The following is a 21,821-nucleotide window of genomic DNA, read 5'->3' as shown; positions in this document are numbered from 1 at the left end:
ATTGCAATCAAAATGTGATTGAAACCTGAATTGTGTGCTATGTACTGTTGTGAACCCTATTGTTAGAGGAAACAGGATTATTTCTTTCTTTAGATGTACATTTACAGGGAGTGAATTTGAATCCTGCAATAATTCTCTTATAATAGTTCCCTCTCCTGGATTTGTTGGGTACTGCACAAGGCCAGTGGTTTTCATTTAGATCTTAGATTAAAGGTAAACTCCGGTGTAAAATTGACTTTTGGTGTATAAAACATGACAAGGAGTACTTAACTTTGTTGAATAGCCCATCTCTGCTCTCCCGCAGCTTTCTGAGATCCAGTAATTAAGTGCTTCTTGCCAAGCACTCTTTACACAAGGCACTTCGGGGCAAACACTTCCCCCTGCACATAAATCACTTTTTACACCGTTATCCAGGCTCAAAGTAGCCCCACACCTCATCGGTAGAATCCGGAGAGCCCTAACATTTAAAACGAGGCATTAATTAAAGCTCATTAAAAAACACAGTTTACAAGGTTAGGTTACATACAGAAACATTTGTCCATGCTGTAAAGAAAAACCTTAAAACAACTACTAGTGACATTAGGAACAACCTCCTAAGGGTAGGAGTAAAGGTCTCACAATCTACTTTTTTCATAAACAAAAGTTCAGAGGCTTCACCAGAAGAAAACTATATTAACAAGGCTGGAATTTACCAAGAAGTACAGAGAAAAGCCTGTGGGCTGATATTGGACTGATGAGACAAAGATTAACCTTTACCAATGTGATGGACAGGCTAAAGTTTGGAGAAAGAAAGGATCTGCTCATTATTCCAAACATATCATCCGTGAAACACAGTGTCATGGTTTGGGCTTGCATGGCTTATTCTGGGACAGGCTTTTCTGGGACAGGCTTTTTTAATCTTCATTGATGTAAAGTGGACTCTAAATGTCTACATAAACATTTTTTCTGAGAGTTTAAGGTAAAACCAAACTAAAAACCCAAATGTTTTCAGTCTACAGCTAAAAGTTAGGGATCGGCATCACTGTTCCAATACTTTTGGACAGGACGGTATAAATTACACACAGCTGGATTTAACAAAATAAGTGACTTAGCAATAGCAATAGATTGCACTGGATTTTATTTAGGGATGAAAGGGGCTGAACATTTTTGCATGTCATACATTACAGATTTTTATAAGATGAAAACCATGTATCATTTTTGTTCCAGTTAAAATCTCACTAAAATACATTTAAATTTGTGGTTGTATAGTGACAAAATGTGAAAAAGTTCAAAGGGTATAGATACTTTAATAACTGCAAAGCTACTGTATGCTCATTAGTGCTTTGAAAATCAGAAAATGACCCATGAAAGAATCATGAAGAGTTAAAAAAAACAGGTACAATAAGTAAGCAAGAATATCTGAAGATGTATGGCCCAAAAACTCTTTTTGAATACACTGTAATATGTCCTTATGGCCAGGAGTGTTGTAGCATTCACAGTTCACTGCTTGTAAATGTCACTAATGTGCTTTTTTCTTTAGTTTAATTCAGAGGTTTGTTTAATTACTTGACAGAAAAGTAGATTACAGTATATATTCCAGGAAGAACAGTACATCCAATTCATTATATATTTAATAGGCAACATGTTATTTAATGTTTCCAAACCCTCCAACTTCTAGGGCAACTTCCTGTTAATGGATCTCAAATGAAGTGTGGCATTATTGGGAATTCCTCCGTCAGTCAGCATCCCTTTGATCTGTAGGGACACATGGGCATAGTGGTGATATTCAGTACAACCAGTATAATGTATATACTCTGCAGACATAGTAGGGTAAACTGTAAAACAAACAAAAAAAAGTATTACACGTTTAACATTAAACTGGTGTATTTTATCCTTAAATTTTCTATAGTAACTCATAAAAGATTCAGGATCACCTGTTAGAAAGACCACTAGAAGGCATTGCACACCCTGAGGTCAGTCACGCTCAGCAGCAAGAAGGCTGTAGTTCGTTTTAGAGCAGTTAGCAACGAGCAGGGGCTGGACTGTGGAACGCTGAAGTTTATGGAAAGTGAGTCTATAACTTCACCTGAGTTACCAGCCCCTTTTCAATGTGTGTACAACCTTTAGCAGAGTTAAACACAGTGTTTAATAGCTTGTTAGCATCAAATGTAAGTATTCTCTGTGTCCATGCAGAAATGATGCTGCAGTTCAGCTCCAAAAGAGAGAATGCAGAAAAGCTGAGCGCAGATGGCATAAAACCAAGCTTCACATTCACAAAGAAATTTTTAAAGATAGACTGCGTGATTACAATAAAATAATGTGCACATGTAGACAATCCTACTTCTCCAGCATTATTAACAATAATATTAACAATAGCAAAGTTCTTTTCACTGTGGTTGACAGACTAACTAACTCACCTACATACATGACCCCTGAGCTAGTTTCAACTGAGAGATGTAATGAGTTTGCTAAATTTTTTAATACTAAAATCCACAATATCAGAGAAGCCATCAGTACATCTATATCCTCCAACGAGCCCATGTGCTCTCCAAAACCATGCAAAAGCATCATAGTCAACATGTCCCAGTTTAGCACTATTAATGAAGAAGTTTTAATTGATACAGTGAGTCACCTCAAATCATCCACTTGCAGTCTTGATACATTACCAACCAAGTTTTTAAAGAATGTTTTTTACTCAATATCAGCAGACATTCTTCAAATAGTAAATACCTCACTCATGTCGGGTGTTTTTCCAAATGCATTAAAAACTGCCATTGTGAAGCCTCTCTTAAAAAAGAAAAATTTAGATACAAACTTATTGAACAATTACAGACCAATCTCTAATCTACCATTCATTGGAAAAATAATTGAAAAAATTGTCTTCAAGCAAGTTATGCACTTTATGTCCACAAATAACTGTCTAGACCAATTTCAGTCAGGTTTCCGGCCCAATCATAGTACTGAGACTGCGCTAATTAAGGTTATCAATGACATTCGCTTAAACACAGACTCAGGAAAAATGTCTATTCTACTACTGCTTGATCTCAGTGCTGCCTTTGACACCATTGACCACAACATTCTCATAGATAGACTAGAGAACTGCGTTGGACTTTCTGGAACTGTCCTAAAATGGTTCAGTTCATACCTTCAAGGAAGGAAATACTTTGTGGAAATGGAAAATAATGTTTCTGAGACTGTGCCAGTGACCTGTGGTGTACCCCAGGGTTCAATTCTTGGGCCACTCTTATTTAATTTATATATGATTCCTCTGGGTGAAATCATGCGTGACTATGGGATATCTTACCACAGCTATGCAGATGACACTCAGATCTACATGGCCCTCTGCCCAAACAGTTTCGGTCCAATTGACTCACTGTGTAAATGCCTTGAGCAGATAAATAAATGGATGGGACAGAACTTTCTGCAGTTAAACAAAGATAAAACAGAGATTATTTTATTTGGGAATAGTAATGAGAGGCACAGACTAGCTGCCTATCTGGATTCAAAAAGCCTAAAATCTAAAGAACTAGTGCGTAATCTTGGTGTACAAATGGACTCTGATCTCACTTTTAACAGTCATGTCAAAGCCGTCACCAAATCAGCATTTTATCACCTCAAGAACATAAATAAGATCAGAGATTTTCTGTCTAAATCAGACCTGGAGAAACTTATCCACGCCTTTATTTCTAGTAGGATTGATTACTGTAATGGACTCCTAACTGGACTCCCAAAAAAGACCATCAAACAGCTTCAGCTGATTCAGAATGCAGCAGCCAGAGTTCTGACTAGAAGTAAAAGAAGGGAGCACATCACCCCCATCCTTAAATCCCTGCACTGGATACCAGTCTGTTACAGAATAGAATTTAAGGTACTGTTACTGGTCTATAAATGTGTTAATGGTGCAGGACCAGCATATTTATCTGATGTGCTCCAGCAGTATGAGCCGAGCAGAACTCTCAGATCATCAGGAACTGCTCAGTTAGAGCTGCCTAAAGTAAAAACTAAACATGGAGAGGCAGCGTTTAGCTACTATGCTGCTCTTAAATGGAACCAGTTAACAGAGAGCATTAGAAGAGCTCCAACACTAAACATGTTTAAATCCAGACTTAAAACCTACATGTTTGATCAGGCTTTCAGCTCAGCTTAAAACACTGCAGCTCCACACACCTTTATTCTGTAACGGCACTTTTATATCATGTTTTATTCATGCTTTATTCTTTTTTTTTTATGATTTTTAATTCCTTGTTGTTCTTTTACATGTTTTTAATTTTACTTCTCTTTGTTTTAATCATGTTTGAATCAATCATGCTTTAATCTTATTTTAGTTTTATTTCCATTTTTACTGTTAATCTTTTACATGTTTTTTTAATTTGAGTTCTCTGTGTATTTTCTAATTTGTAAAGCACTTTGAATGACCGTTGTGTATGAAAGGTGCTATATAAATAAACTTGCCTTGCCTTGCCTTATTAGCCACATTAGCAGCTATCTGAAGATTTATATAATGCTAGCAGTCAGCTACTGTCTTATCATTGGGTTTTCTGATGATAAGGATTACTATTGCTGGTTTATGTAGATCCTTGTTCATGTGGTTTGTGAATTGTTGATTGTTTATATATATATATATATATATATATATATATATATATATATATATATATATATATATATATATATACACTTTTACAGCCATACCTACAAATACACATTGAATCTACACCTATATACATTAATGCTAGTATATGGCTGTGCTATGGCTGTGCTGTAGTGAAGAGGCTCTCCAGTAGAGATGTTAACTTTACATCCTGCCTTTGTGTGTTTTACCGACACTCCTCAGCCAGTGCCAATCCTCCTGAGGACCTAACACAGTCCTATTAAACACCATCAGATATTCAGAAAACATGCTGAGTTTAAGCACTGACAGGTCTTGTAAGCAGAGTTTCAATCACTATTTTCTTATTCTTATTCCCCAGTCCCATTTCCACACCCTGGGTTGCCAGATATAGACAACAACATGCAAACTTTGTGCTGCAGCCATGGAAACGGGCATCGTTCAGCAGGCTATTTTCTGCGAAACAGGTAATCACTGTAATCACTGAGCTTCAGTAAGGTTGCCAACCATAGCTGGGTAATATATTACCACCACTAGCATAGTAGAGGCGTGCATTTTGTGCATTACAAACGTACATTATATTCACTGATAAGCTACAGAGTAAGAACCTTTTTTTGCTTGCCACTGTGTGTCAATCTGGCAACCCTTTGAAAATTCACTCACTCCTGCAGCCATTTTACACAGAAATCTCTTGGATTTTTTTTTTTTTTACTAATTGTTCCTTCAAGGAAACCTAAAATTGATTCAGAGGTAGTGAGGAACAGGGTTTCAATTCTTTTTGATTGTTACCTGTTGGAGGAGTATCTGTGAGTTGTTAGCTGCCAACAAGTCTTTCATTGAATTCACTTTGAGGCGCATGACCATCACATTCTCTGTAAAAGGCAATAAAAAAAATACATATTCAATGTTTCATATGTCTAAAGCATGTGGAAACGCTCTCCTTAGAAAATAGATGTAAACACTAAAATAATAAATACACAATATGTATTCCTTAATAATACTTAAATAGATATACTAACCTGGTGAAGATGGATGAGAAGTTCCGTTAATCACTGATACGGGAACAGAAGTAGAGGAAACAGTAGTGGAGGGAACAGTTGTCGTGGTTGTATTACTTTTGTATAATGTTTCTGTATAAGGAAATATAACAATTTGTGAGGGCAGAAACCAATTTCCAAATTCATTTAATTATTTTATATGTAAATCTCTCAAATTCTAAAACTGATTTTATATCACCAATGAGTCATTTTACAAAGCAAGTTTACAGTCATGCAGAAACCTTACTGCATTATTATATAATACAAATAATAAAACATATACTTGAATATTTAACCAGCACAAGCAATATGGGTTGTTGGAGCCTGCAGTTATAACATTACAAAGCTAAAAAAAAAAAAAAAAAAAACATACTTACGGGCACAAACAGATGGATAATAACCATAACAGGCTCCATCATTCCATCCCCCTAAAAGACAAATGAGCAAAAACATAATTATAAACATAATTATATTGAATCTGTAAGAGTGAAATTATGATGGTCTTGTGTAATTTCAGCATAAATCAGTTCATTAAAATGACAGAATGTATATTAAAAAAAACCTGAAAGAAATTATACCTCCCCAATTTATTAGAATACAGTTCTCGACATTCAGGTAATTGTCAGGCTGCAAAGAATACCAGTTACTGTAATTAAATGCTGACCCATCTGTCCACACCCACACTCCCTCCTGTGAAAATAAAGAAAGCCCCAGTCATATGACATCTATGTGTTTAAATGTTTCTATGTGTTTATATAAATATACAGGGACAATGAAACTGAAACACCTGGTTTTAGACCACAATAATTTAGACAGTTCTGGTGGAAACAGGAGTTGAGGTGCACATTTAATTCTGCCATGATTTGGGCAATCGTGGTTTTATGTTTTTTTGGATACAAGCGGGTTAGCACCCGAACATTCCTTTCAGACAGCTTCCTCTTGCATCCCCAGTTAATCCAGTTGGATGTGGTTTGTCCGTGGTATGCTCACATTACCCTGGATACCGTCTGTCTTTGTGCCTTTGTGTCAAAGTTCCTGTCAGAGTTCAGCCAATTCAGAGTGGAAGGGGAAAGGAGGTGTTCAAGTGTAGTAACTTCCGCCAGTATATAGGGACAGTACTCAAAAAGTAGTGTTTGCTCTAGAGAATTTATGTTCTTATTTACATTAAGAAACCCAGGCCTAATGCAACAAGGCAAGCAAATCAATCAATTTCCTGGGACCCCCAGACAAAGACTAGTTATGAATTAAATATAACAACAAACTGTTGTGAGTGCCCCTTTAAAATCTGTGACGGTCAGGTCAGGAAAGTACAACAACACTGTTATCAGAATCCCTCTCAAAAATGGACCATCCCACTAGTTGCTTACAGGAGCCAGCCAGCCAGGTTTGTGATTTCTGCAGCTGGCAAAATATGAAACTTTAGCGATCATGGCTCATGAATCAGAAGCCAGAAAGAAGAGCAAGGTAGAGGAAAAGAAAAAACAAGACAGGGATAATTAAGTAAGTGATAATTTACACTGGATAATTTAGGCAGATGTGTCACATTGTGTAATTTAGCAGCAGGTAGGCTAGCAACAAAATATATGGGTAATGTTTATTTAAGCTACCAAAAAATGTTTGGGCACCTCTAATAATTTTCATGATTTTCTTTTATAAATAATTGTAGTTCGGAACAGCAATTTCAGTTAATTATATCATATAGCAGATGAACAGTGATATTTGAGAAGTGAAATAAAGTTTATAGGATTTACAGAAAGTTTAATAATTCATTAAACAAAATTGGGCTGGTGCATAATTTTTTTTCTCTCACAAATAACAGCCTCTACATTTCTATAGCTTCCAATGAGAGTCTGGCTTCTTGTTGAAGGTATTTTGGAACATTGTTCTTTGCAAAACATCTCCAGTTTAGTCAGGTTTAATGGTTTCTGAGCATGAACAGCCCAGATTTGAGACACACCACTGATTTTCAAAAATATTCAGGCCTTGGACTGAGATGATCATTCCAGAACGCTGTACTTGTTCCTCTGCATGAATGCTTTAGTAGATTTAGAGCAGCGTTTAGGGTCTTTGTCTTGTTGAAGTATCCAGCCCCGGCGCAACTTCAACTTTCTCACTGATTCTTGAACATTGTTCTCAAGAATCTGCTGATATTGCCTGGAATCCATGTGACCCTCAACTTTAACAAGATTCCCAGTACCTGGACTGATCACACAGCCCCACAGCATGATGGAACCACCACCGAATTTTACTGTGAGGAGAAAGTGTTTGTCTTGGAATGCTGTGTTCTTGTTCCGCCATTCATACCCCCCTCCAAAAAAACTTTTAGTTTTACTAGTCCACAGCACCTTATTCCAAAATAAAGCTGGCTTGTCCAAATGTGCTTTAGCATACCTCCAGCATACTCTCCCATACAGCCTCTCTTTGTGCTTTTCAAACTTTTTATACCACTGTACTTGCCTGGCAATCAAAGCTAGTACCAAACTAGTTAGTGCAGCTTTTTTCAAACAGGCTAATAATATGGCAACACACGTTAATATGTTATGTTAACAGATTAAAAAAAACACACATCTGTTCCAGACTCACTGTTTATCATATTTAACGATACTGCAATAGCCTAACATTCTTAACTTTGGTTTTGACAAAGGTGTCATAGCTTCTCTGACTGAGACATTTACATCTAGTAGTATCCATGCACACCCACTGTTTACTGTCTTTATTGCATAAAACTTGGAGGCGTCCATTTTGCTTGGGCACCCCAAATGATTAACAATGGCCCTGAAATAACCCTGAATATTTTTACAATAAATACCTGTGCAGCATCAGTGCCACCTATCCATGCTGCATTGTTTGTAACACTGATCAGTAGGTTTAGAATGAAGGTGTACTCTTCACTGCTGTGCACAGATGCAAGGTGTCCTCCCATAGCCACACAGTTTTGCTAAAAGAAAAAAAGATATAGGGTAATTTTAACTTAATTTAAATTTTAGATATATATAGGTAATTACTAGTACATTTAAAATAATTTTAAAATCAATCCCATTAAAAGATGACTGAAAGCACTTGACATAATTCCAGTACTTACATGTAAAGCTAATTTTGAATTATAATAATTATTGATCATATGATAATGATGTGGTGGATAAATAAATACTGCAGTAATACTGCAGTGGAAATAAAAATGTTACCTCAGAAGCTGTCCAGGTTGTTGATGATGTGAAGACCCTGAAACAGCGAGATCCAAACCGGGACCACCCATTCTGGCACACTGCAAAAATGTCACTGAATTACGCAAACTTTCAGTATTAAAAACTGCAATTAACTGAATGAATGAATGCAGTTTGTACACAGATACATCTGTATATGAATAGTGACAGAATTGTTTTCATGTCTCTTTACTCCAGTGTCCTGCACAAGACATTATAGGACAGTATTTTGGAGTGTGACCACCAAGTGAGGGGAACAGGTAGGGGCCATTCCACCGAATGGGTTCCATTTGCTTGTTGTAACTCTTCCAAATTAAACTTATTTTTTATATTTTTTTAACTCTGAATATAATAACACCTGTATTTAACTATTCAAAACATGTACTGTACTGAACAAACTCAGGCAGCTTAATTTTTACAAGGTTTTTAAGCCAAAGATGGTTACATTTCTCTCAGTCCTGTTACCAAAACTCATGTAAAATTTAAAAAAGCAGTTCACTAATTCTTTTGATTTCCTTTCAAGAAAGTGTTTATTTTAAAGAAATGGTTGACTGCATGTTCAAATAATTGATATGTATGACAAAAAAATCACTATATATATATATATATATATATATATATATATATATATATATATATATATATATATTCATATATATATATATTCATATATATATATGAATATATATATATATATATATATATATATATATATATATATATATATATATATATATATATATATATATATGCATGCACATTGTAATTTTTCTAAAATATGTGAAGCTATTTTTATCTCATCAAGACGACCTAAACCTGAAATTGATCAAATTTATTATCATGCAATTTATTAAACAAATGGATAAATGATAAACCAAACATACTAGAAAAAAATTGTTTACATTTATAAATCAATAAACCAGGGGACTCTACTTACTCTTGTTACTGGCACTCACCCCAGTTACTGGCACTCACTCCTGTTACTTTTTATATTTTAAGTAACAGGATTAAAAGTAAAAATGAGTTTTTAGCATAGACTTACCAAAAACATGAAAAATAGCTAAATGGTGGCTATGCTAATAGCATGAGGAAACTGAGCACATTCTAGTGATTTTCCCAAAATTTGTATTTAAAAAATAAACAAATAAGATCTAAGAATGAAGTTAAGTAACAGGACAGAGCATTAAAATTGACCTCCTCAATCATAGAGGACATGAAGATGTGATTTGTAGAATGTTCCAGATGTTTCAGATTGGATAATGTGTTACAGTAAAAGGAATGAGTGAAACCCAGGGACACAACTAAAATGTGTATTTTAACTTAAATATTATGGATTTATTAAAAAAAAACAGATGGGATTGGAGTTACACAACAAGGCAAAAAGTATTTAAATAATTTAATAGTAAAGTTTATAATTAGAGAGTGGGGACAGGTAGCAATTGCTATTTTTTTCAGTGTTCTACGTAGTTTTTATTAGTTCAATGTACAAGAAACTATGCTTAATAATAAAATGTATTTTAAAGTTATTTTGTGTGCATATTTATACATGTAATTTTCTAGGAACCGAAATTGCACCCATTAGGTGGAATGCCTCATAGATTCTGGAAGCAGTCAAGCCTAACCGGAAGCACCTGGGCCCTGCCTTTCAGAAGAAGGAAAACAGAAAAACATTTGCTGTGTCTTTGTTTGTGTGTGAGAACAGCCAGTGGCTGTTTTTCCTTCTCCTTTCAAGATCTTCGGTTTCTAGAACCAATTTTCTTACTTTCTTTTTTTCTCTCTTTAAGAATTAAGGAAAAAAAGTTAACTCTAAAAGACAGGGTGTGGCTTCTGTAAGAAATAATCTTGAATAATGACATCTAATCCAAAAACCTTACTGTGATTACGAGAGTAAAGCAAGTGACGTGATTAATCTTGCTTGTGCTGACCCAAGCATCTGCAACTAGTGAGTTTTTTTCTTGAGATTTGAATAGTTAAGCTGACACCTCAAAACTGAATGTCCAGTCTGAAGCCTGAAATGCAGAAGTCTGGCAGAAAGAAACAGTAGTAATCAACAGATAACGTTTTAACTCAATCAGTTAGAACTGACCTTTACACAATAAGCCTGGGTGGGGCTTTGTCTAATATGTATTTTCTGAAAATATCTGATATAACAGCTCAATTCTAATTATTTAGGTTAAATTGTATCAGGCTATAAACAGAGCTGCTTTATGAATTCATGCAACGCAACTATGTCTTAAAAGCATTTGACACTGTTTTACTTATTCAGTGTGGGCATACTTTTGATAATATTACTTTTATATTTTTAACACTTACTTTTTAAGTTAACTGATCATTTATCAGTTTTAAAATCTGTTATTTCACTTGTTTTAGTGCTTTTTAAAACATGCTGATCCACAGCAAAGAGGCTACAAAACTCAACTTATGCAGCCTTTCAACACACCTTTGACTTAAATATCTAAAATAAAATGATGTAGCCTAAAATATACACTTGCTGCTCATCCAACACTTCTCATTCTTGACCGTTTGCTGTTTTATCAGCCATTACTCATCATTCTCATATAATAGAGCTAACGTTGCCTCCATCACCTCAAAGTCCCCGTGTAATCCTAACTTTACTAACGTTACTACCTGCTACACATTCCCGCTCAGTCTGTCCTTCTTTTCCTCCGTCAAAAGCCTGCCGGTCTGCTGCTGCTGTCAATTGCCCTCAACACTGAACGTATCACACAGAGAAAGGTGTAGAACCGGCGGACACATGTGCTTTCGCTTGTAAACACTCGGGGTAGACTGGCAAGCCCACGCTTTCTTCTTCACACACACACACACACACAAACACACACACACACACAATGCAAAGTAGATAGATTTGAGGAGAAGGGCGTGACTACTTTGCGATACAGAGAAACCTGGAATGGAGTAGAATGGAGGGCCAGTTCTAATGACAATGCACTGTACTTTGGGCAGTCAAACAAAATCCCGGACGATTTTGAAATTCCGACCGGACATTTTTTTAGGTCTCAAAATTAGGACATGTCCGGGAAAAAGAGGACGTCTGGTCACCCTAATGGTAGTATTACCTGAGGGTACAGCAGTTGTAGTAGTATTAGTTGGGGGAACAGCCATTGTAGTAGTATTACCTAAGGGTACAGCAGTTGTAGTAGTATTGCTTGGGGGAACAGCAGTGGTGGAAGTATCACTCGAGGGAACAGTAGTTGATGTAAAGGATACCTCTGCAGAAAATAAAAACAAAAATATTTTACATACTGTTAGCTTAATTATTGTTTTCTCTTTAATTAATAAAAATCAGACTTTAATGCTTCCACAAATAAATTGAAACATCACAAAAAAATAGCTGTAGTGACTAAAACATGCTGTAAGTGAAATATCTGTCCCTGTCAGTAGGTATTTTATAGGTCTGCTTTACAGTCTCTGCTTTACGTTTTGTTCTCAGCCATACTTTTACCTACGTGTAACTGTGTGTTTTGCATCATTAACCTGTCGAAAGACCCCTGACCTGAAATGACTTGCCAAAAAGCTTTACTTCTAATGTATCAATTCAAACAACATTGTTCCAAATATTCCTTGTCATTATGCATTTAGGCAATGTAATTTTTAGTCTGGATTTTCATGTTCTTTTTCAATATTAAGAGTCTTCTTTCATGGAGCCCATAAACAGTAAAAAAAGAGACACTAATGAATCTTGACCTTGTTGTATTTAACCATATGCAGGCTGAAACTCTGACATACAATCCAATTATTCCAACAGATGATGATAATTATAACTGTATAATGAATTATATAAAGTATTTTATAAACTATACACTACCGTTCAAAAGTTTGGGGTCACATTGAAACGTCCTTATTTTTGAAGGAAAAGCACTGTACTTTTCAATGAAGATAACTTTAAACTAGTCCTAACTTTAAACAAATACACTCTGTACATTGCTAATGTGGTAAATGACTATTCTAGCTGCAAATGTCTGGTTTTGGTGCAATATCTACATAGGTGTATAGAGGCCCATTTCCAGCAACTATCACTCCAGTGTTCTAATGGTACAATGTGTTTGCTCATTGGCTCAGAAGGCTAATTGATGATTAGAAAACCCTTGTGCAATCATGTTCACACACCTGAAAACAGTCTAGCTCATTACAGAAGCTACAAAACTGACCGTCCTTTGAGCAGATCGAGTTTCTGGAGCATCACATTTGTGGGGTCAATTAAACGCTCAAAATGGCCAGAAAAAGAGAACTTTCATCTGAAACTCAACAGTCTATTCTTGTTCTTAGAAATGAAGGCTATTACATGCGAGAAATTGCTAAGAAATTGAAGATTTCCTACAACGGTGTGTACTAATCCCTTCAGAGGACAGCACAAACAGGCTCTAACCAGAGTAGAAAAAGAAGCGGGAGGCCGCGTTGCACAACTAAGCAAGAAGATAAGTACATTAGAGTCTCTAGTTTGAGAAACGCCTCACAGGTCCCCAACTGGCATCTTCATTAAATAGTACCCGCAAAACACCAGTGTCAACATCTACAGTGCAGAGGCGGCTGCGGGATTTTGGGCTTCAGGGCAGAGTGGCAAAGAAAAAGCCATATCTGAGACTGGCTAATAAAAGAAAAAGATTAAGATGGGCAAAAGAACACAGACGTTGGACAGAGGAAGACTGGAAAAAAGTGTTGTGGACGGATGAATCCAAGTTTGAGGTGTTTGGATCACAAAGAAGAACGTTTGTGAGACGCAGAACAAATGAAAAGATGCTGGAAGAATGCCTGACGCCATCTGTTAAGCATGGTGGAGGTAATGTGATGGTCTGGGGTTGCTTTGGTGCTGGTAAGGTGGGAGATTTGTACAGGGTAAAAGGGATTCTGAATAAGGAAGGCTATCACTCCATTTTGCAACGCCATGCCATACCCAGTGGACAGAGCCTGATCGGAGCCAATTTCGTCCTACAACAGGACAATGACCCTAAACACATCTCCAAATTGTGCAAGAACTATTTACAGCAGAAGCAGGCAGCTGGTATTCTATTGGTAATGGAGTGGCCAGCGCAGTCACCAGATCTGAACCCCATTGAGCTGTTGTGGGAGCAGCTTGACCGTATGGTACGCCAGAAGTGCCCATCCAACCAATCCAACTTGTGGGAGCTGCTTCTAGAAGCGTGGGGTGCAATTTCTCCAGCTTACCTCAACAAATTAACAGCTAGAATGCCAAAGGTGTGCAATTCTGTAATTGCTGCAAATGGAGGATTCTTTGATGAAAGCAAAGTTTGATGTAAAAACAATGTTATTTCAAATACAAATCATTATTTCTATCCTTGTCAATGTCTTGACTCTGATTTCTATTTTCACAACGTATGATGTTGAATAAGTGTGACTTTTCATGGAAAACACAAAATTGTTTGCGTGACCACAAACTTTTGAACGGTAGTGTATATTTCTACATGAAGACCCTACTTCATAAGAAACATGATTGGCAAGTTGGCTTCAGAATACATTAAAATATGTTAATACATTAAGGGCCCTATTTTAACGATCTATAGCGCACTAGTTAATTGCGCTTTGCTCAGCTAGATTTAGGGGCGTGTCCTGTAGCTTTGGTATTGTGAGGGCGCGAAAAATACACCTTGTGCAGCTCCATCGGCGCAAAAGGCGTGTTTTAATTATTCATGGGTGTGTTTTGGGCGTAACGTGAAATAAACCAATCCATGTGTCTGTAGTCATTCCCTTTAAGACACAAGGTGTTCTCTGACTTCTGTTCCTTCCTATTTTAAGAGCGCATAAATTAACTGCGCATCATGCTGTGAAGATACACCAGCAGCTCATATAATAGAAGAGTAATGTCATTATATTCTTTATTCTGTTTATTGTTTATGTAAAAACTGGGTTCGCAGCACTGAATATTTATCAAGCGATTGATTATTTAAACTTGATGGGGACCCTCATTTACAATGCTGCTGAGCATGTACAGTTTAAAAGGGATTAAAAAAAATAAAAAATTGAAATAAAAACCTTTACCATAGACGAATAAAATATATACGTAAAAAAAGGAAAAATAAGACATTTTAAAAAGATCATAAAAATTTACATAAAAAGTAAAGAGTTTATGTCTTATGAAGAAAATAAAATTTGTAGTGAAAGTAAAGTAGAATGATGAGAATTGATCAAATTTATATCAATGAACTAAGAACATGGGAATCATGAAAAATATATATATATATATATATAATAATTTGATCAATAAAATAATAAAAATAAAACATAAAAAAAATAAATAATATTAAATATAAACTCATAAAAAACTCATTTAAAACAATCACAGGCTTTCTGTGCACAGAATAATAAAAGTTTCAGTTTCAAATAATTGAAACAGCTCACCAAAACCTCAACCTATCCTTTATATTTGACAATATTTGATTAACTTACACGTCCTTACTCATTTTTATTGAACTGAACTGAGTTTTATATTATTTATAGCCTTGTGCTGAATTCAAGAGAGAGAGAAAAAGTGAGAGAGAGAGAGAGAGAGAGAGAGAAAGAGAAGGATAGAGGCGCAACGCATTTTGCCTGATTTCTCTTGATTATTTATCAGTAAATTTGGTGGCTGTAGTGAGTTTATACCGTGGATTTTGCTACACTTGTCCGACCTTATTATTCTTTTTTTTAGAAGACAGAGGTTTTACTGTGCGCTCCGGCGCACTGCAACAAGCTCCGCTTTGCCGGGGGGGGGGGGGGGGGGGGGTGGGATATTAGAAAAAGGTGGATTTGTCCCCCCCCCCCAAAATTATATCGTTTCGCATAGCTCAGCTGTACTATTAATGAGGAGTCAGTGAGCGCGGTGTAAATGGGAAATCTCTTAACTCCAATCACTGAGCCAGTTCAGAAACTAAGTTCCGCCTCTCAGTAGTAACAGCCAATCAGCTTGCTGGTTTTGCGGCACCCGGAGGAGAGTCAGTGTGCTGGTGGGGGAAGCCCCTCCCTCGCTGTTTTAGGCAGCGGGATCCGGATGCAGCAGCAGCTGATTCTAAAACAGATCTGGATATACAGAGATTTTTCTAAAAAAAAAAGGTAACGGAGCTAACCATGTAAACTGTGATGATATGTTTCTGATATCTGTGAATTTCAGTTAAATAATAGCAAAGTGAAATAAAATAAATTTATGTTTATATTTATGTTTAGTACACAGACTTAATAACTGTAACTTAATATTGATAATTGATAATGAGTTATTTATAGCCTTGCGCTGAAACATACATTTATTTTATTTCACTTTGCAATTATTTAACTAAAATTCACTTTTCATTATTTTTTTTTTTCATATCTGAAAAATAAAGCATCACCCTGGCATCTGGTGCTGCCCGTCAAGTATATAAAACTTAAAACATTTGAAACACACATAAATATAAAGCTATATGTTAGCGTTAGTTTCATATCCCCAGGGCAAATTTATTAAAATATTAAATATATTAATTCATTAACTAAAATCTTGTCCAGCGCTCTAAATGCAGCAGGCATATTACTATCAAGTGTAGTAAAATGCATGGTATTAAATTCACTATTAAAGACACATATTTACTGATATTTAATGAAGAGAAATCAGGCAAAATGCGCTGTGCCTCTCTCTCTGGCTCTCTCTTTTGCAGCGCTGAGCTGAATTCAGCTGAGGCTACAAATAATATAAAAACTCAGTTTAGTTAAAAAAAATTAAGATGAGTGAGGACCTGTAAAGTTAATCAAATATTGTCATATATAAAGGATCAGTTTTTATTTCAATTTTTTTAAAATATTTTTTAGCCCTTTTAAACACAGTTTCCTATGCGCTCTTTAAATAGAAATGATCAGAAGTCAGAGCGCAGCTGCCTCTTAAAGGGGATGGAGACTGACACACTGATTGGTTTATTTCACATTACACCCAAAACACACCCGTGAATAATTAGGGATATGAAAACATGCCCTTTGCGTCGTTGGAGCTGCGCAAGGCATATTTTTCGCGCCCTCACGATACCAAAGACACAGGACACGCCCCTAAATCCAGCTTTGCAAAGAGCAATTAAGGAGTGTGCTATAGATCGTTAAAATAGGGCCCTTAAAAGTAATGACTACAGACACACTGACTGGCTTATTTTACTACGCCCAAAACACACCCATGAATAATTACTGGAATTAAAACACAGCCTTTGCCCCGTTGGAGCTGCGCAAGGCATATTTTTCGCGCCCTTACGATACCAAAGACACAGGACACGCCCCTAAATCCAGCTGCACAAAGCGCAATTACCTAGTGCGCTGTAGATCGCTAAAATAGGGCCCTAGACGTCCTTTCACCGGATCAATCGCGCAATGCTTTTTTCCGCCACCAAGATAGAAACACGCAAGAAATTTACCTGAACACACGTCATTTTCAGACCACCACGCCCATCGGCGTTAATATATTCCAAAAGTCCATTGCTATTTTAAGGATGCGTGCACAAGGCGCAAAAATAGGCGGTTGACAGGTGTAAGATGGCAACGCGCCACGCTACACGTCTTGGGCAGGGTGTAGGATAGTGCCCTTAAAGAATAAAAACACAATATGTATCTCTTAAAAATAGATATACTAACCTGGTGAAGATGGATGAGAAGTTCCATTTATCACTGGTAAGGGAACAGTAGTAGGGGAAACAGTAGTGGAGGGAACAGTTGTCATGGTTGTATTACTATTGTAAGTTTCTAAGTAAGAAAATATAACCATTTGTGAGAGCAGATCTTTTAGCCGTGAGACACCATTTTCCATTTTAATCATTTTATATGTAAATCTCTCAAATTCTGTCATTTTACAAGGCCCGTTTACATACAGTCATGTAGAAATCTTATTACATATTATATAATACAAATTATATAAAATATATATATTTAAATAAATATATTACCTCAATTTCTCCATATTGTTGAAATTATTTAACTCCCACAAGCAATATGGGTAGATGTGGTGCTGTTTTAACCATTACAACACTTAAAAAAAAAAAAAAAAAAAACTTACGGGCACAAACTGATGGAAAATTCTCTTGACACCGGGCATCATTCCAGGACCTGAAATTCACAGCTGGCAAAAAACATAATTATATTCAATTCATAAGAGAAGAATTTGGTGAATGGTCTTGGGTGATTTCATCATAAATCCATTAAACAAAAAGGATGAAAGAAATTATACCTCCCCAATTCATCATCATACAGTTCTCAACATTTATGAAATTGTCAGGCTGCCCACTTTCCCAGTAAGTGTAATTAAATGCTGACCCATCTGTCCACACCCACACTCCCTCCTGTAAAAATGAGAAAAGATCCAGTGAAATTAGTTTTTATGTGTTTAAATTATGTGCATTTACTTATGTATTGGTTTCCTTTGTTTTATATACTTATGTTTTATACTTGACTAATGTGGAAATGTGTTAACTTTAGCCAGTATATTAGGACTGTGCTCTAAAAGTAGTTTTGAGCATTTATTTACGTATTTATATTCACACTGTTATACACCACATATTATATACCAAATTATTACATAATCCTGAATATTTTGCAGTAAATACCTGTGCAGCATCAGTGCCACCTATCCATGCTGCACTATTTACAACACTCAGCAGTAAATTTAACATGAAGGCGTACTCTTCACTGCTGTGCACAGATGCAAGGTGTCCTCCCATAGCCACACAGTTTTGCTGAAAAAAACAGAGTATTTTGTAATTAATTTAGTTAGTGTAATTCATTCAATGATAGATTATTTATAGATTGCAATTACTAGTAAATTAAAAATAATTAAAAAAATTATATCACTAATGACATAAACTACTAAGCACTAGACACAATTCCAGTGCTTAAATGTAAATTTAAAGTTCATTATGAATTATAATAATAATAAAAATAATTGATGATATGATAATGATATAGTGGATCAATAAATAAATACCACAGTACTCCTATTACTGCAGTGGAAATTAAAATATACCTCAGCAGCTGCCCAGTTTGTTGTTGAGGTGAAGACCCTGAAACAACGAGATTCAAACTGGGACCACCCATTCTGGCACACTGCAAAAATGGCACTGAATTACACAACATTTCAGTGTCATAAACATTGACAATGACAAACAATGACAATCACTTAATGGCACTCCAATGCAGTTTGTACACAGATACATCTGTATATGAATAGTAACAGAATTGTTGTTTTCATGTCTCTTTACTCCAGTGTCCTGCATAAGACATTATGGGACAGTATTTTGGACTATATGTCACAGCAGAGAAGCATGAAGTGCTGTAAGATTCTGTGGTAAACACTGCAGGTAAACACTGCACTGACTTTGAACTAGATATAACACAGTGGATCAACACCAGCAGATGACATGACTCTCCAAACCATCACTGATTGTGGAAACTTTACACTAGACATCAAGCAGCTTTGTGCCTCTCCACTCTTATTCCAGAATAAAATGCAAAATGTACTGATGGTCAGTGATGCTTTGGGGAGCCATGTCATCTGCTGGTGTTGGTCCACTGTGTTATATCAAGTCTAATGTCAGTGCAGTGTTTTCCCACAAAATCTTACAGCACTTCATGCTTTCCTCTGCTGACAACTTTTATGGAGATGCGGATTTCATTTCCCCACCAGAGGAGGGCAACAGGTACACTCTGGAGGCAATCAAGCCTAACCGGCAAGTCCTGTGTCCTGATTTAAAGATGGAGGAACCAGCATTTGCTGTGCCTTCATTTGTGTGTGAGAACAGCCGCTTTGACGCGTGTCGCGGCAACAAATCGCTCTCTGCCAAAAGTAATGCATACAGGGAGCGCAGGGTTAGTTTTGTCTTTTCTACAAGGTTGCGCACCCCGTTAGGCAGCTGTGCTGTAAACCATAATGTGTTGGTTAGATTCTCCCTGGGTGATGCCTTACATACAGTGCTGATGCTGTGGGGCATTCCCCCAAAACAAAGACTTGTTTTGTATGTGTAGTTTAAAACCTACATAAAGGAAATATATGACAATATATTTTTTTTTACAAAAAGATAAGATATAACCCAATGCAGTTGAGCCAGAGGTTGTTTCTGTTACAGTTGCAGTAACAGCAGTTGTGGTAGTATTACCTGAGGAAACAGCGGTTATTGTAGTATTGCTTGAGGGAAGAGCCATTGTGGGAGTATCACTCGAGGGAACAGCAGTTGTGGGAGTTTCACTCCCAAAGGATACCTCTGCAAAAAAGAACAATTATTTTGCATACTGTTAGCTTAATTATTGTTTCCTCCATAATAATAAAGTTCAGACCTTTAATGCTTCCACAAAGAATTTGAAACATTACAAAAAATAAAAATTAGCTGCAGTTAATAAAAACAAGATTTTTGCTGTTAGGTTTGAGCCACTAAGCCATACTTTTACGTGTAACTGTGTGTTTTGCATCATTAACCTGTTGAAAGTCCCCTGAACTTAAATGACTTGCCAAAAAGCCTGACTTCTAATGTATCAGTTCAAATAACATTCTTGCAAAAGTGCTACTTCATATGAAGCACTATTGGCAAGTTGGCTTTAGAATACATTAAGAATAAAAGGTTTACAGCTTTGAAACTAGTGTTCACTTTTTCTCTATTATTCTTTGTGATAAATAAGGCCATATATAAGGTTTTATGTATCATAAAATCAAAATATAGATCTGGGTCATGGCACCAGTTTCATCAAAGAGAACATCACCTTTAGTGTGGAAAGGCTGAAAAATGGCAGAATAAATCACGGTGCCATTGTAATGATTGTGGGAATACTTTATTAATTTAGATCCATTTCCAAATAATAGAAAATTTGGCCTACAGGATAAATCGTAAGAGCTGCAGGAAACAGAAAAAGCACTGGGCCAGAAACACTTCGAATTTATACTCATCAATTATGGCAAGCTATGAATACTTCTTCTTATCTTCAAAATCACCATATTCAATTTCATGCAATAGCAGAAGGGTAGTTTCTACTGCATCCGCTTCATCAGCTACAGAAGACTCTGAAATCTTCTATAGTTCACACAGTTTGCAGGTGGCAACTTTCCAAAGGGATTGCTCTCGTACTCCCCCCTACTCCTCTTACCACCAGGGCGAGTCATGTTACACTGAAAGCTTAGTTACGTTACTGAGTTGCATTCACATTTTCAATCTGAGGTACAGTGGTGAGAGAAAGTGTTTGTCTCTGTTAAATGTTTCAGGTCATCAAACCTTACAAGTAAACAAAATTAAGTTTTTAAATGATGGGTTTTATTATTTAGGGAGAAAAAATGCAAACCCAGATGGCCCTGTGTAATAACTGATTGGGGCACCCTTAGCAGGAACAACTGCAATGAAGAGTCAAACCATAGTTTTAGGGAGTAATGGAATTTCCATTTCCTGATTGTCTAGATAAAACATACAATAAACTCATCTTACCACTGAGCGTGAAGGGAATGGTGCAGAGTGCTATTAGAAAAGAAAGATCATACAGTATATACATATTGTACATGTACTATCTCATTTGCACAGGTTGCATGTACTTACATGTATTTATTTTTATTTTTTGCATGCAGTTAATAGATAAGTAACAATGACAGTGTTACACTAAACAACTGGTGAAGCTTAATATTATGACTGACCTGAAAACAGCAGGAAGAAAATCATGACTGGAGCTGATCTGGAAAGCAGAACAGTACATGTATAATATAAAATACTGGTGGCCTGCTAATGTTAAAATTTAGGTCTTCAAGTTTAATGATGGCTAAATTTTAGCTAATATAGTACCAGTTAAAAGTTTCTACATATCTTAAATTAAGTGTCTTTTTATTATTTTAAACTTATCTGCATTGTAAAGTCATCCTAACTATGAGGAAAACATATAAACTTATTTAGTAAACAAAAAGTGTTAAACAAACCCATATCCTGCTTTATATTTTACATTATTCAAAGTGCCACCTCATGCGTAGATGACAGCTTTTCACATGAGCTTGAGAAAATAATGCAGACAACTCTG

At 36.1% G+C, this 21,821-nt stretch overlaps 1 protein-coding gene across 1 annotated transcript; it reads right to left on the bottom strand.

Annotated features, from left to right (window-relative positions):
• Nucleotides 1–1,100: 1,100 nt before the first annotated feature.
• LOC103033974 (macrophage mannose receptor 1-like) lies at nt 1,101–21,482 on the bottom strand. Its single transcript, XM_049483093.1, has 16 exons — nt 21,448–21,482; nt 21,245–21,274; nt 19,934–20,038; nt 18,805–18,884; nt 18,389–18,517; nt 18,013–18,124; nt 17,842–17,904; nt 17,424–17,531; nt 11,966–12,058; nt 8,811–8,890; nt 8,435–8,563; nt 6,204–6,315; nt 6,003–6,053; nt 5,608–5,718; nt 5,378–5,460; nt 1,101–1,734 (listed from the first exon to the last, which is right to left on the bottom strand). The coding sequence occupies exons 1-16, from the start codon at nt 21,470–21,472 to the stop codon at nt 1,654–1,656; spliced, it is 1,392 nt and encodes a 463-aa protein (XP_049339050.1). The 5' UTR covers nt 21,473–21,482; the 3' UTR covers nt 1,101–1,653.
• Between the last annotated feature and the right edge of the window lie 339 nt (nt 21,483–21,821).

This window comes from Astyanax mexicanus, chromosome 8, assembly GCF_023375975.1.
Source record: "Astyanax mexicanus isolate ESR-SI-001 chromosome 8, AstMex3_surface, whole genome shotgun sequence".
Classification (NCBI taxonomy): Eukaryota; Metazoa; Chordata; class Actinopteri; order Characiformes; family Acestrorhamphidae; genus Astyanax; species Astyanax mexicanus.
The sequence above is the reverse complement of the archived record's forward strand: the minus strand, read 5'-3'. Positions and strand labels throughout refer to the sequence as shown.